The following is a 15,656-nucleotide window of genomic DNA, read 5'->3' as shown; positions in this document are numbered from 1 at the left end:
TGACTATGTAGGACAGTGGGAGGAAGGTCAGATTTACTGGAGAGAAGCGAGACGGGAGAAAGCCAGCATGGCAGGATGAGAGCAGGAAAAAAACAGGGGGTTTTTCATCTTATATGTCCCTCATGTTCTCACTGGCTTGGGTGCTTGGGCATTTGGTCCAGTGGCAGCCCGTCGAGTGGCCCGCTTGGTCGAGTCCATCCGATTTAAGCGCCTGGCGATGGCTGGGGGGGTCGTCTTATTTTCCGGCACACACCTCTCACAGGGACACACATGCACACCTCACACCCGCCATTCCTCGTGGCAACACTGGATTCCCACATTCCGGACTGTTTTTTCTTCGTTCCCTTTTTTTCCCACCCTACGCAGGACGACACAGTAGTCACCTCTTTTTCGCCGCCTTCTGCAACGCCATCCTCGTCAGGTTGACTCACGTCGTGCATGCGCTGGTGTGTGTGTGTGTCTTCAAAAAGAGCCACAAAAGGAACAAACCAGAGACCAGCACCGGGAGAGGAGAGCTCGCTGGCAAGTGTTGATCCGGAGGCGCAGTTCACGGACGACGCCTCAGACAGGCCGGTACAGTGCCCGTTTCCTTTTTTTGACTTTATTCGCTGTTGCTGCTGTCGTTGCTGCTTGTTGTTGTTATATCCACCCGCCCACTCTGGGCAGCGTCTTTGCCGCTCGACAAGCGCCGGGGCAGAGAGAGGGCACAGGTTGAGCGCTTCGGGTGCTGCCATTCTTTCCCCCCTGAAAGGAAAGGGGAGAGAGAGCATTCTGAGGAGAGGACGGGTGAGGAGACTTATCTTTGCCGCCCCCATAAGTTTAGCGGCCAGGTTGTCCTGCGTTGAGCTGCATTGCACTGCACTGCACTGCACTGCACCCCCCTTGCCTACATTGGGTCCCTTTTCCTCTCCTGCGTCAACGGCGGCATCCGCTTCCCCGGTGCAACCGTGCGGCCGAGCAGGAAGCACGAAGCAAGCACGGAAGCAAAGCACGAATACCAAGACCCCCATCCCCAGTCCACGTCCATTCCCATTCCCACGCCCACGCCCACACTCACACCCACCCCATACCAATAACTTACCCACACTCCTCCTCCCCATACCCTCGTCTGGAAAACCCACCTCCTCATCCCGTCTTTTTTTTCTCCCACCACCGCAGTTACCCCTGCGAGAAACAAAACGCCCCCGTGCTGTTTTCGGGCTCCTTCTTTTTCGTGAGTTGCTCATCCAGAGACAACAACGCCATTGTCCAGTAGCAGCAGCGCAAACATATCCAGCTGTCTCTTGTTTTTATTATTTTACCGAGACTGACACAGATTAGACGGACAGCCAGGGACGATCTTCGAGACAACAGCCCGACGACATTGAACATTGTACTGCGCAAGCGGATCGACCCATGCCGCAGACGACGGGCGGACGCTGGGTATTGTTATAGGGATTCGGAAGAAAGGCATCGAGAGCGACGAACGAGACGGTGGAGCGGACGGTAGACGACAGACGAGTCGAGAGACGGACCACGGTCCAGGAATGGTTGGGGATCGGATTGGGTAACCTCGGTCTGGTTCTGCCACCTTCACGATCCAGTGGGTGGTCTTGCTTGAGGTGTGTTATCGTCGTCTTCTACCTCGACGTCTATTATGGTGTTGTTGTATGGCTTCGTAAACTAACCCCCATCTTACCTGCTCAGGTAGCACTCACAACCCAACCTGAGAGAACGACGGCTACGTGCCTTAATTCGCCACCATGTCGTCCTCGGCGTATTACCAACAACGCCAACAACAACACCCCCGAGGCCGCGCCGGCTCCAACACCAATACCACCTCCACAACCACCTACGACAAATCCCGACTACCCGGCGGCAGCGTCGGCTACCCAACCATGTCCGCCAACCCTTCCCCCCCACCACGCACCGGCAGCGCCAACAACAACACCACAGTCGGCCGCTACTTCGAGCCCTGCGCCGCGACAGCGTCCATGTTCCTCTACGCGCAGGGGACCTCGGTCGTATGCTGCCACTACGACACGCTGGCGATCGAACGGCGGTTTGCGCGGCACGCGGAGGAGGTGCAGCTGGTGGCGGTGGATAATCACAGTGATATTGGAGCGGGGAGGTTGGTGGTGAGCTATGATGCGGGGCAGACGGCGATTGTGTGGGATTTGTTGACGGGGGATGAGGTCGCAAGGTTTGCGTCGTATGAGAATTTGACGTGTGCTGCTTGGATGCGGAATGGGAATGTGGCTTTTGGTAGGTTTTTCTTCTTTACTCTTCCTCCCCCCTTTTTGGGGCGATTTGACGGGAAAGGGAAGGGAATGGAAAGGAAAGGGCTAACTCGGGACAGGTAACTCACAGGGCAACGTTATCCTTTTCGAGCCGACGACATCAGAACACCTGTCGGCGCGGACGATCGACCAGATTGCGATTACGGCCATCTCACCGGCGGCCGACTGCCGGACGTTTGCCATCGGGTGTGTATTCTCTTTCTATAATATTGCATTGAATATCGTAACATATTAACAAACAAAAAGCTACCAAAACGGCTCCCTCCTCATCGCCACTCTCCAACCACGCTTCACAATCCTTCACAACCTGACCACCTCCCGCGGGCCGTCACCGATCGTGACGCTCTCGTGGCACGCGTCGTCGGTGCGGTCCAAGTCGGACATGCTGGCGGTGCAGACTAATGATGGTGACTTGCGGGTGTGGAGCGTATCGAAGGCGTACAGCTCGGACGACCCGGCCAAGATTGTGCGGATTCTGAAAAGGACAGAGAATTATCTGACGGGGCCGAATTGGATGGGGTGGTCCAAGAACGGGAGGATTGTGCAGTTTTCTGAGGCGTACGTTCTCTCTCTTTCTCTTCAGAGTTTAGGGAGATACCGATACTGATACTAACAAAAACAGAGAAACAATCTCATGGGACGTCCGCACGAAACACGTCACATACGACACGATCCCAACGCTCGAGGCTATCCGCGGACTGGCTGTGTACGGCCCCGGCGCGGCGTTGTTCACGCTCGGCCCGCACAACACAGTGCAGCAGTTCGACCTCAACTCCCCCGCCATGATGGTGCAGAACGTGCAACACCCGGCCAACCTGCTGCCTCCGTCGCCGCCCATCTCGCTGGAAGACAAGCAGCAGAGCCTGGACCAGCAGGTGCTTGCGGGTACTCCTGAAATTAATAACACAGACGTGCAGATTGCGTTCCGGCCGAGTGACATGTCGGAAAGCGAGGGGGGGGCTGTGAGCGAAGACCCAAGGGACCAGCTAACGAGGGACCATCATGGTGTGGATGACCGCTCGCCGCTGGCTCGGTTCCTCCAGCAGAGCGATCGGGAGTCGTCGGACACAGAGGCGTACCGGCCGACGACGCCGGCGTCCAACATCTCGCGGTCGACGGTGTCGATCTCGTCGTCGACGTCGCAGCAGGCGGCTCGGCGAGGAGGAGGAGGTGGTGTTGGGTATGCCGAGTCAATGGTATCGCGGGGCATGACGGAGAACACGTACATCTCGGCCGGGTCATCGCTGCGGTCGGGGGTTGCGCCGTCGTCGCGGCTAAGGGGGTATTCTCAAACTCAGGGGTCGCAGAGACACAATCAGCGGGAGTCGATGTCGACGACGAGCTCGATCTCTGTCGGGAGCAGCGCTGCGCAGGGAGGCCACCAGTACCACAGCACGGCGCGACGGCCATCTCGACTACGCAATGAGATCCCGCAAAGCCCGGACGTGTCCCAGTCCCGCTCGCAGTCTCACACCCCTCAACAACAACCACCACAACCACCACAACCCCAACAACCCCGGGCAACCGACCTCTTCCAATTCACCAAATCCCGCCTGGCCGACGTCCCCTACAAAGCCCCCTTCTCCTCCGACCCCAGCCGGCTCACCAACGACGACCTGCGCAAACAAATGCTCAGCACCATCTTCGGCTGGCACCGCGACGTCGACGAACTAGTCCGCGACGAAATGGCGCGCCACCCACCCGGCTCAACCAACCGCATCTTACTGGCTAAATGGCTCGGCGACCTCGAAGACACCGACGCAGCCGACATCATGGCCATGGGATCCGAACACATGACCTCCTCCGACTGGATGCTCCTCGCGCTCAGCGGCATCAGCGGCGCCAACGGCCCCGGTTCCTCCCCTTCCTCCGCCCAACACAAACTCGGCCGGGCGTATGTCCGCCGCTTGCTCGAAAGCGGCGACGTCCACGCCGCAGCGACCATCATGGTCGGGTTGGGTGACCACAACGACGCGGTGGAGATCTACGTCTCGCATAAGAAACACATGGAGGCGCTGCTGCTGACGTGTCTGTTTTTCCCGGCGGCGTGGGAGCGCCAGGAGCAGATTGTGAAGAAATGGGGTGAGTGGGCGGTGCAGCATGGCCAGCAGCAGTTGGCGATAAGGTGTTTTGCGTGTACCGGAAGGGAGTCGACGGAGCCGTGGACTTCGCCGAGTGCGCAGCAGTTGAGTTTTCCCAGTATTGGGCAGGCTGTTCATGCTGGTGGGAATGCGGCTGTGAGTCCGGGGGCGGAATTGGCCAGTCCGCCGCTGTCGCCGCCGGTGATGAATCATGGGCCGCAGAGGAGTGTGGCGAAGAATGCGTCGTTGAAGTTGATTACTTCGTTTGGGGGGTCGGGACAAGGGCAGCAAGGGCTGGGAAAGAACAAGTTGTTGACGCATGTCGACGATGGCAAGACGCCGGTTGTGCGGACGGCGGTGGGTGGTTATCACGATGATGACGATGTTCGGGATGATGACAATGACGACGACGCCGACCCGGCCACGGCCATTCTCCGCGGGAACCGCAGCCAGTTTAATACGCCCGCATCAGCCCGGCCCGGCCATGGGTTCGGCCGTCAGCGACTACCGTCAATCGGTGAAGCGCCGGATTCGGGCAACCGGGATTTGTTGACGGCCATTGCGCGGGATGGTGATCCGTATGCGAACGCTTTCCAGTCGATCGATGTGCATATGCAGCAGCAGACCCAGATGCAGACGCAGATGCAGACGCAGATGCAAGAAAACAGCCGCAACCTCGAACGCGCCCGGCCCAACACGGCCAGTCCGCGGTTGGTTAAGGATAACCATACCGGCCACAGCCAAAGAACCAGGAACCATCCCCCGCCTTCCCCCTCGCCCGCTGCCATCAGCGCCCTCATGGACACGGCAGCCAACGCCCGACGCAACGGCTCGCGCAGCCGTATTCCTACCGGTCTGGACCTGTCCCTGCCCGGGTTCAAGGACTCGCTGCCTGAGGGGGGGACCGTGACCTCCCCTGAACCGTCGGCTAACTCATCGGTGCGGTACCACTGGCCGTCGCGACGACGCGGGCCTGGGTCGGTTGCCGGGTCGGTGGCGAGCTCGGTGAGTGTCGCGTCTAGTGCGCTGTCCGGGACGAGCAGTGTTGTGGGACGGAGGTATAGAGCCCAGGAGAAGGGCCTCGAGAAGGGCCTCGAGAAGGACCAGGGGAAGAGTCTAGACGATTACATCCACAGCTTGGACGCCGCGACACAGCAGAGCAAGCGGTCACAACAACAACCCCGCGGCAGCAGCCGGGACGGACGCAGCACGACGACAGCCTCGACCGCCACACACACCCGTGAGAGCAGCCGCACCCGCAGGGAGAACAACGCCAGCCGGGGAGAATCTCGTGGTCGCGCGGCCCAGCGGAGTTATACCCCTGCTGGCGGCAAGCGGTCACCCAAGTCGCCCGTGCCGATGTCGCCTGAGGATTTGATCAATCTGGCTACGCCGCGGGATGGGTACTCGGTTTCTGGGCATTCTGTGTCGGGGCATTCCGTCTCTGGTCGGCGGACACACAACACATCTCGATCACGGTCCCGCGCCCGAGGCACTAGCACCGGCCGAGCGACGAGCCGGACGCGGAGTACCGATCGGGAAGCTCGCAAAGTCCCGCAGGCATTGGACCTCCGCGCGGGAAATAGGTCGCCTTCGTCTCCCCAGCCCATGTCGGCTACCCAGGCACAGGGCCAGGGTCACTATTATGGGTCCGACGACGACGAGGACTACCGCCAGGCTGTCGAAGCGCAAGAACGGTTCCGGAGACGTAACAACCGGAGTACCAGCCGCGCAAGCCGGACCACCACTGCCACCAACACAACCACCGGCGAGACCCTCCGCGAAGGCCTGACCTCGCCCGTATCAGTCCGATCAACATCAGCCTGGTCGACCAGAGAAACCGCCCGAGAGAAAAAAGACCGAGACCGCAAGATCGGCGCGCCCCTGCCTACTCCAGCCCCCATGCAGCTCGTCACCGACAGCGCCGGCGACCTGCGCGTCATCAAGGACGAGCGCCAGCTCAAGAAGGAAGCGGCCGCGCGGGAGTTGGAAGCCAGGCGGAAGTCCCTTGCTCGGAGGCCGTCTGCGCCGCCCATTATGCATCCTGATGAGCTCAACCCTGGGACTGGAGGAGGAGGCCTGCCGACGCTGATGGAACTCCCCAGCACCACATATGTGCCCCCGCGCAAGGAAGACCTGCCCTCGCGCAGTGCAAGCGTTGATCCGAATGCGGGTCGGAGCATGTATGCCAACCGTCCCGGGGGGTCGGGGCCGGCGTTGATCGGACTGCCGGCCACGCCGCGGGCGATGAGGCTTATGTTGGAGAAGGGGGGGTCGGCGAATGCTGGGCCTGTTCCGCCTATCCCGGCTACTTTTGCCCAGGCTCCGGCGTCTCAGACTTTGACGCAGTCTCAGTTCCAGTTCCAGTCTCAGTCTCAGTCTCAGTCTCAGTCTCAGTCTCAGTCTCAGTCTCAGTCTCAGACTCAGACGCAGAGTCAGACGCAGCTGCAAGCTTCACCAACCCGGTTGTCACCCACCTCTCGCTCTCCGCCCATCCCCGAGGAGCAGCCTACTGATATCCCGCTGCTGCTGCCCTCGACGGTGTACACCCCGCCGCCGCGCATGGCCGCCCAGATCGGCCGATCCATGTCTGCGCCTCCTGTGGACCTCGTCCAGCCTGCACACCACTCACGTCGGCCGTCGGCTGCTAACATCAATGTTGTGCCCCCGCTGCCGCTTGCTCGGCGACCGTCACACGACGCGGCGTTCCCCTCGCGTCGGCCGTCCCAGGATGCTGGAGTCAACCCGAACGCTAACATGATCCCTCCTCCTCCTCCTCCCCCGCCTCCACCTCCGCCTGCACACCCACCCATGCTCAAAGAACTCCAGCATCTTGCCCAACCGCCCCCGCCACCACCGGCTCCGCTCCCACATCTCGCCGGGCCGAAACCGGTGGTGTACGGCGGGAGTTCGGGGACGATTGAGATTGTGATGGACGAAGAGGGTGTCTCGCCGACTCAACAACACCACAACCAGTCCCAACAAATCCCCCCTCAGCTGCAACAACTCTCCCAAGCGCAATACCAACCCCAACCGCGCATCCCAACCGCGAGCGAGGCCACAGTCCCAATCATCGCCACACCAAACCCCCGACAACAACAACAACAACAACAACAATCCCACACGCCTTTGCAAACCCCTTCCCAAACCCCCTTCCAACTCTCCTCCCAATCTCTAGCCCAGCTCCAGGCCCAAAACCAAACCCAGAGCCAAACCCAAGCCCAATCCCACGCGCAGCAACAACAACACACCCGCGGCCGCAGCAGCGCCGACCATTCTTTAGGTGCACGTATCTCCCGCGCTACCGAACGGATGCGTTCGGCCAGTAGGACGAGGGGGAGTGTGAGCAGTGGGGTCGGGGGGATAGGTGGGATGCAGATCCAGCATGGGGGGTTGCAGCATTCCACGCAGGGGTATGAGACTGTTTCTTCTTCTCATGGGCAGGGGCATGGACATGGAGGACATAGTTACTCGCTTTCTCAATCGTCGGCTTCGGCTTCGGCTTCGGTTTCGACGCCGGCGTATAGTTTGCATAACTCCCCTCCGGGACAGTCTGGGCAACTCCAAACTCTTGGGCAGCAGGTGTTTGGTCAGGGGCAGGGACAGCAAACTCCGGGGCAAGGGCAGACTGGGCAGGCTGGGCAAGGGCAGATGCTGGGACAAGGCCAGTACCGCGCGCAGAGCCAGATGGTGCTGCAGCAGGTGCAGGCGCAGGTGGCGCAGCAGGAGGGGAGGAATGAGTATAGGACGGGGTTGCATCGGAGTGAGATGATTTAGTTCCTCGCTCGCTATGCTATACTGATACCCGGGGAGAGAGGGAGTGAGAAGTGTGGGTTGAGGGTTGGCGGTAGAGTTGATGGGAAAGGAGGGTAAGGACGAGATGGGAGAGGAGGATAAGGACGAGCTGGGAGAGGAGGATAAGGACGAGATGGGAGTAAGGGACGGTTGACTTGATGAGATAAGAGGATGCGGTGGTATGATGGAGATTATGATATGGACGCTAGGGACGCTAGGGACGGTATGGACGGTATGGGCTTTGGATAAGTGGACGATACGACGAAGGACAGGAATCGGGTCCAAGGAAGGAGATTCAAGTGGCCGGTTGGTCTCGCTTTTTATTTTTCTACTATTTTATCTCTTGCATTTACTTTTACTTCTTTCTTCCACCCTTTACACCCAACTAGGTGATTATTTATACTTTCATCGTCCTACGTTATACCGCGTTTGCATCGCGTTGTTTCTGCGTTCTGCTTTTACTACTTCTCTACTGCTCTCTCTCCTGTTTGCTGTGCTCTGCTGTCCACGTTTGTTTCCATTCCATGTTTGTTTGCATGTTTTCACCCCCTATATCTCCCCTCTATCTCCCCTCTACACCCTCATCTCAATTCCGACTATACAGAGGCCACCCTCTATGACTGATGACATTGATATTCATTCCGTTTCGTTTCATTTCTTGGCCGGAAACCAAACAGGGAGATTGATACCTGGACATGGATTGTTGCGAGTTGGATTGAGGATTGGGAACTTCAGGAGGAGACAAAAAGGTGATGCAAAAGGAAGAAATCAGGCTACTTGGTGGACTTAGGTCTATGGGACCAAGGGATGGGCTGGCTACATTGTTGCCTCGCGGCACGTGTTTCGTTTCGGTGGGGGGATTAATAGTTTTGGTAGGGTTGGTTTGGTCTTAGGTTAATGAATTGATTGTGTTTTTGTTTACTTGATTTGTGGATGCATCTGGTGTTGCAAGTGTTGGGCTGGAGCTGAGATTTGTGTGGAAACCGTCGTCAACCGCCAAAAGTATGACGGGCCGAATCACTAGACTCGCCGTTTTATTTCACGGGAACCCACGTGTGTTTGCAAATAAAATAAAAAATAAAAATGTAGAAGCGAATTTAGGAGAGTTAGAAATGTTTCCGGGCATTTATTTTTAGGATATCATGGGGATGCAGATGCGCTGCTCCAACTCAGGCCAGCTCAGTGTTGTAGTCCGTGATGCAATTCTGGGCAGTCAAATGGACCTCACTTTCATCGTGACGACCACCGCCTCAACGTCAATTGACAGCGACACCACATTTGGTATTTTTTACAAATGTGATAATTCGCATCGCCAGGATCACATCTACCTCATGATATGCTCCTCGTAAAATAAAAACATGAAAACGACAAAAAGAAAAATGGAGTCGACCTCCCCTCCTCGCCACCCAGCCCCAAACCCCCGCCATCGTAATCCAGCGCGCCATCTGACGGTGAAGATGCCTCTGCAGAGTGAAGCCTCCCTCAAGTGTCATCTTCATTGCTTAGGGCCGCGCGCAGCAGTCGCAGGTTACCCGTGCGAGTGGGCGGCCACCGCAAGATTCGCGCTGGGCGCCGCGGGGGTGTTCTGATGGGATGGAGCAGAAGCGTGCGAGAAAATCGAGTGCCTCCGAATCCAAACTGACCATTACAGTCGGGGATTTTGCGCGTTGGACCTAATACATATACCCTGGTCTGGTTGTCGGGGCGGGGCTCACTGGTGAAGTGGGTCTGGACGATGGGTAAGGGTTAGGGTTGGTTTAGATAAGGACGACGGCTGCAACTGCGCGTCGCGACTGACTTCGACTTGGACTTCGATTTCGTTTTCGTCTTGACAACTCGACCAAGAAGATGCGCCGGCATCCACGGCTTGACTCTGGTCCCGGTGCAGCTATACCGATTGACCACAGACGACACACGGCCGAATAACCACCCCGACTCGAACTTGTCGACCCAAGCTATCGACCTCGGCACCTCGATAGAAATCTCGAGAACCAAAACCGGCCAAATCCCATAATCAACCCAGCCAGAACCGACCCGGCGCAGGCCAAAGGCCACACCCCAAAAATGCTCACAACAGCCCCCCACCTCTACATCCGCCGGCCCTCCCCCACAACCGCCGAGTTCACCGTCACCACCTGCCCGCCTCTGAACCTCCCGCTCCGCCTGCTCTTCCTCCTCATCCACCTCGCCCGTCTCCTCCTCGCCGCAGCCGCCGTCCTCACCCTCTACGCCCGGTTTCTCTTCGACCCTGCCGCCATCCCCAATCAACCCAACTCCCCTCGACCCAACACCCCATCCGGCCAGCCAGACACGTTAAACGGGGCAGGAGTAGACGAAGCCCTAACCCACCTCCGCGCGGGCCAAATCCCCCTGTTCCTCACCACCCTCCTCACAAGCGCGCACCTTTCCCCGGCAGGTCTCACCCTCGCCCATTTTACGGCGCCACTACCCGACTGGGCGCTGGCCCTAGCCGGTATGACTGTCTTATATGCCACGCTGGTGCGGTTTCGCTCTTTGCATACGACTGAGTCGGTACTCGTGTTGAGGGGGTTGGGGATTCAGATTTGTAGTGGCGCTGGAGCTGGAGCTGGAGGCGGTTTCTGGGGAGGGAGCTGCTTTGGGGGTTGGTTTGGGAATGGGGCAGGGAATGGGAATGGAGGAGGGATGATTGGAGGCGGTGGGGGCAGGGAGACGAGGTTTATACCGACGGAGAAGATACGGGATGTGTTGATTAATGAGGCGTTTCGGGGGTTTGAGGTGAGGTATTATCTTGTGGTGGTGGTTGAGGGCGAGGAGGATGTGGTGGTGCTGTTTCCGGGGTTGTTGCCGAGACGGAAGATCGTGGAGGCGGTTTGGAGGGGGGTTAGGGGGTGTTTGGAGGAGGGGAGTACCAGTACCGGCCAGGGGAGTACGGGGAAGGGTAGTCAGGGGAAGGGTAGTCAGGGGAAGGGGAAAGGGGGTTGAGGTCATACAGAGTATTTATTTATTTATTTATTTTTTCTCTTTTTCTGGGCCTCATTATTTAGAAGCCTGCTTACTCGCCCGAATCACCCCCCGCCAATTCTCCGTCCCCCGCATCGCCTCCGCACTCTCAAACCCCTTACTCTGCGCCCACCGATCATCCACCTCCTGCGGCGTCGCCAACAGCTGCTTCTTCATCACCGGCACATACACCCCGGCCGCGCGCGCCCCATCCCCGCCCTCAAACACCATCTGGCCCCCCTTACTCCTCTTCGCCTGCACCCCCCGCGCCGCTTTCGACCCGGACGCATCGCCAGTCCCCGTCCCGGCCTTGTCCAGCTGCCGTCGCAGATCAGCCCGCCGTGAGACGGTGTCCAGCAGTCGGTTGGCCAGCACCTCGTCCATCTTGTGCTCACGCCAGGTCGTCCATAAGCTATCGACTAGTCCACTACCGCCGCCGCCGTGGAGGAAGGCGGGTGTGTCCTCGCCGAGCCAGACCCAGTCCAGCGCGTCTTGCAAATCAGTGTCGACTGTCGCGTTGGGGTCGTGCATGTCGGTGCCTTGCATGTCGACGGCCTTCTTCTGGTCGTCCTCCTGGCTTTCTGTTGTCTGCGCTGCGCGCGGGAAAATGCAGTCCCACAGCACCAGGGGCACTTCGTCGGCCATGGCGTAGTTGGGTTTGCGCGGGGTTTTGTCGATGTCGAGAAGGTCGGCCACGAGCGAGGGCGGCTCGAGACCCTGGCCGATTAGGAAGAGGATGGCGACCATGTGCCGGATTTGGTGCCATAAAAAGGCTGATCCGCGGACGTGTAGGTAGTACACCTTGGGGTGTACCCCCTTTGAATCAGTCCCGGGGGGTTGGAACTCTGGCTGGCCAAGATACGGCAGCGCCGACCCGGTATCCTCAACCTCCACCACGTCTGCCTCAAACACCCTTCGCTTGTAGCTCGCGACCTGCTTCGCGCCGTCTAGCTTGCAGAAATTGCGGAAATCGTGCACGCCCTCGAACATCTTGGCTGCGTGGCGCATTGCGTTGATGTCCAACCACCCAGATTTATTCTCCGTATTATGACTGTCGCCCTCCATAAATGCAGGCAAAGGCGGAAAAGCCGGCTGCGTAAAAAAATACCGGTACTGTCTCTCCCAGCAAGAAAACCGCGCCGAGAAGTTGGCCGGAAGCGTCGGTGCCCAGGCCAGCACGCGGATATCAGGCGGGAGCAGCTTGTTTAGGACCCGCGGGTAGTTGATTTCGTCTGCGATGGGGTCCCAGGGGGGTTTAGCTGTTGGTTTCTCCTCGCTGTCGTTTTGATCCCCCGGCTCGGTCATCTTCACATCCCCGTCGCCTTCTACCTTCTCACCTCCCTCAGTACTCTCGGGTTGTTTCTCCTGCCTAGGTAAGGGCCGATTACTCCTCACCGTAATCCCCACCACCTGTCCAAACGCACTCACCCCCTTATCCGTCCTTCCACATTTAGAATACTCCCAGGGCGTGAAATCCACGCGGGCCGGGTCCTCGGGCCAGATCAGACAGCTCCGTACTAGGGCGCGCCAGAGGGCTTCTTCAATCGTCGCCGGGGTTGCTGTCGTCGTAGTTGTGGATGTTGTGCTGCTGGTGGCGGCAGTGGCAACGCTGCTTGAAGGCTGGTATTCGAACCCGCCGTAGCGTCGACCGAGGTAGGCGATTTTGAGGGCGATGGGGCGGGTGGTGTATTTGGAGGGGTCGAGTTTGCTGGGTTTGGCGTTTTTGGCTTTGTTGGCGGGGAGGTTGTGGGGGGCTTTGGGGAGTTTGTTTTTGGAGGATTTGGGTTTGGTTGCTTTTGGGGGTGGTGGTGGTGGTGGTGTCGATGTTGTTGTCGTTGTTGGAGTGGGAGTTGGAGCTGGAGTTGATGTGGATGTTGTTGCTGGCGGTGGTGGTTCTGGCTTGGACGTCTGACTCTTGATCTGTCCCTCCAATTCCCTGACTCGCTCGAGGAGTTGGTCCCTCGACCAGTCCTCGTAGTTGGGGTCCGCCATGTTTGGCCCTGATGAGTTCGACCCTGATGAGTATAAACCCTGGCCCCGCGAAAAATGGCGATGAGAGAAAGCTGAGAAAACGGGACGATGAGAAACAGGCCCCGCTCGCGACAGAAACGAATTCAAAAGTTGGCCTTGCACTTGGAGCAGTGACTTTCGGCTACGAACTGCGCTCATCAGGAGGCCATCGAATGAGCCTAACCCGATTATCTCGTTTGTCTTTGAACATGAACAATTCAAGATTGTAATTATGAGATTTTGTCACTGGGCCCCGCAGTGTGAAATTTTAGTGGGGTTGATCTTGGCATCGCTGATAAGATCTGTGGGGTGAGCGTGGGACTTGATGTATTAAAGAGTTCAGAAAGGCACTGTCTATGCAGTAAGGCCAACCCATTGACCGGTGAAGCGCTAATCAAAATGGAAGAGCACACCATAACCGTATTGCTGCTCGGCGACGAAAAATGCGGAAAATCGACATTTCTATCGTACGTACTCGGGACATGTCCAAGATCGCTAAGTCCATGAAAAGCTGACCGTAATGACCTTAACAGACGCATCAGCCAGGGGCGACATAACCTCCACAGCCAAACCCCCATCACCCTCCTCCGCGACCTGGACCAGCCATTTGTTTTCGAGATCCGCTCCCGCAAAGGCCAATACCGCTTCGAGTTTTACGACACCTCCAGCCCAGAAAGCTGGAAACTGCTCCGGCCCGACCTGGTCATTCTGTGTTATGACATAAGCCACCGGCCAAGCCTCGTCAACCTCCAAGAAGTGGTACGTCCAATCTAACCCCCCCAACCCAACGACATGACCACCACATGACCAAAACCTGACACCGCATATCTAGTGGATCAAACAAGTCCGCACCGTGTTCCCCTCCAGCGACGTGCTCCCCGTCCTCGTGCTGGGTCTCAAGCGCGACCTGCGCACCGAAGACGACCCCAACGGCACGCTCTACCCGCAGGAGGGTTACCAGGCGGCGCAGGCCATGCGCGTCGACAAGTACATGGAGTGTTCGGCGGTCACGGGCGAATTGATGACCGAGGCCTTTGACGACCTCTGCCGCACCGCGCTGCAGACGACCACCCCGGACGGAGGGCAAAGTGAAGGTGGCTGCGTCGTTATGTAAGCGGGGAGTTCCGCGATGAGCCTGACGCCCCGGCAGGCCGTAAGCTGAATCGGCTTCATCGGCTCTCGCCTGGGGTTTTGTGCTCCGTCAGCCTTGAGATTTAGAGGCCGTTTTCCACCGACCGCACCGGCACCGGGTCGACTTCCCCCTCGGCATCCATCTCCCCTTCGGCATCCTCTTCACCCGCGCCAGCCTCAGCCTCGCCCTCATTCGGCTCATCCACGCCGAGCACCTCCCCAATGATCTCGACAATGGTGTTCTGCTCGTCGTCGCCGAACCGCTCCTCCATGTCCTCGATAGCCGTGCTCAGAAGCGCAGTAGACGACGGACGCACATTGAGGATGGAGAGCAGCTCGCCCTTGGTCAGCTCGCTGGGCAGGTCGGCGGCCCGCAGCTTCTCCAGCAGCTGCGCGATGGCCGCGCCGCTGTAGGCTTGGGTGGTTTCTTGCTGGGCGAGGGGGCTGGGTTTGGTACTGAGATATGTGAAGACCTGTTGATTATTAGTTTTTATTTTCGGTTTTTTTTTTTTTTTTTGAGATGATCTTTGCGAGATAGTATGAGAACTCACCTCGGTCAGGACATGGTGGGCATTGCCGGGCAGTCGCCGGTCTTGTGTCTTGTTGCGCTTGCGCTGGTCGACAATATGCTGGTAGACCTCGTAGTTGGAGAGAAGCGCGTTTTGAGACTCGAGAATCTTCATCTTGGCTTTTTGTCTGTTTCCGCCTATGCGTCCCTGCGAGGCGGGTCCCAAAGGTTCACAGCGATCGCTTTGGGCGGTGGATGACCTCTGGTTGGTCTGTGAGTCTCAATGCAGAATGGCTGACTGTCCTCTAATTCCCGGGATCTGGGTGTGAGAATGCGTGAGCCGGCTCTTGTGGTTCCGGTTTGATTTCGTCGCGCAGCAACCGGCCGCCGGCACGCCAAAGCTCGCAATGTGAAAATGCGGTAAGGTGACTCCTCCTGTGCTGTTTGGCTGTCTGGTCCCTTCAACTTGCTGCAAGGTCAGACCGTTGGACGTGAGACACAGAAACGGGCGACAAAAAGCTGCCCCTCCATGGGTCCTCCACATGCCTGCAGGGCACGATCCAATTGAGCGGTTCCAGCCAATCAAACCGAGCGCAGATGCACTGATGCTCCGCCGAAAAATTCTCGCACCATCATTGCCCGCCCTTCTGCAAGGAAGGAACAACCGCATGAACGGGTACGTACCTGGCCTGACAAGCTGGGAACCTCATGGGCCGCCCGTTGAACAGAACCACGAGGCGAGGCGAGTGACCACTGGGACCTCTTCACAGGCCGCAGGCGTAGCAGGCCCCCTAGCCAAGTACCCCAGTATTGCCCAGTGCCCCAAGCAACCAACGCCGGGGAAGGCCGCAGGGAGAGAATTTTTTTTGT

The 15,656-nt window shown here is 58.3% G+C and overlaps 5 protein-coding genes across 5 annotated transcripts; 3 read left to right on the top strand and 2 right to left on the bottom strand.

Annotated features, from left to right (window-relative positions):
* Window positions 1–1,877: 1,877 nt before the first annotated feature.
* On the top strand, window positions 1,878–8,137 carry C8A04DRAFT_12784 (uncharacterized protein; the record flags this gene model as incomplete). Its single annotated transcript, XM_062777459.1, has 10 exons — window positions 1,878–2,244; window positions 2,339–2,465; window positions 2,526–2,837; window positions 2,902–3,219; window positions 3,274–4,966; window positions 5,009–5,407; window positions 5,447–6,708; window positions 6,796–7,423; window positions 7,568–7,714; window positions 7,955–8,137. 10 exons carry the CDS (start codon window positions 1,878–1,880, stop codon window positions 8,135–8,137), a joined length of 5,436 nt encoding a protein of 1,811 aa, XP_062636335.1.
* A 2,082-nt stretch (window positions 8,138–10,219) lies between these two features.
* On the top strand, window positions 10,220–11,119 carry C8A04DRAFT_12759 (phosphatidylinositol N-acetylglucosaminyltransferase subunit gpi15; the record flags this gene model as incomplete). The annotated part of the gene is made up of 2 exons (XM_062777449.1): window positions 10,220–10,724; window positions 10,818–11,119. 2 exons carry the CDS (start codon window positions 10,220–10,222, stop codon window positions 11,117–11,119), a joined length of 807 nt encoding a protein of 268 aa, XP_062636334.1.
* Window positions 11,120–11,173: 54 nt separating this feature from the next.
* Window positions 11,174–13,129, bottom strand: C8A04DRAFT_12742 (pseudouridine synthase; the record flags this gene model as incomplete). The annotated part of the gene is made up of 2 exons (XM_062777444.1): window positions 11,174–11,381; window positions 11,424–13,129. 2 exons carry the CDS (start codon window positions 13,127–13,129, stop codon window positions 11,174–11,176), a joined length of 1,914 nt encoding a protein of 637 aa, XP_062636333.1.
* Window positions 13,130–13,546: 417 nt separating this feature from the next.
* Window positions 13,547–14,261, top strand: C8A04DRAFT_29359 (uncharacterized protein; the record flags this gene model as incomplete). Its single annotated transcript, XM_062780986.1, has 3 exons — window positions 13,547–13,614; window positions 13,681–13,906; window positions 13,980–14,261. The coding sequence occupies 3 exons, from the start codon at window positions 13,547–13,549 to the stop codon at window positions 14,259–14,261; spliced, it is 576 nt and encodes a 191-aa protein (XP_062636332.1).
* Window positions 14,262–14,361: 100 nt separating this feature from the next.
* Window positions 14,362–14,961, bottom strand: C8A04DRAFT_37837 (RNA polymerase Rpb4-domain-containing protein; the record flags this gene model as incomplete). The annotated part of the gene is made up of 2 exons (XM_062784019.1): window positions 14,362–14,751; window positions 14,830–14,961. 2 exons carry the CDS (start codon window positions 14,959–14,961, stop codon window positions 14,362–14,364), a joined length of 522 nt encoding a protein of 173 aa, XP_062636331.1.
* Window positions 14,962–15,656: the final 695 nt, after the last annotated feature.

The sequence above is a fragment of the Dichotomopilus funicola genome (genome assembly GCF_033296635.1).
Source record: "Dichotomopilus funicola strain CBS 141.50 unplaced genomic scaffold C8A04scaffold_38, whole genome shotgun sequence".
NCBI classification, from domain to species: Eukaryota; Fungi; Ascomycota; class Sordariomycetes; order Sordariales; family Chaetomiaceae; genus Dichotomopilus; species Dichotomopilus funicola.
This window is presented reverse-complemented; position numbering and strand designations above follow the sequence as displayed.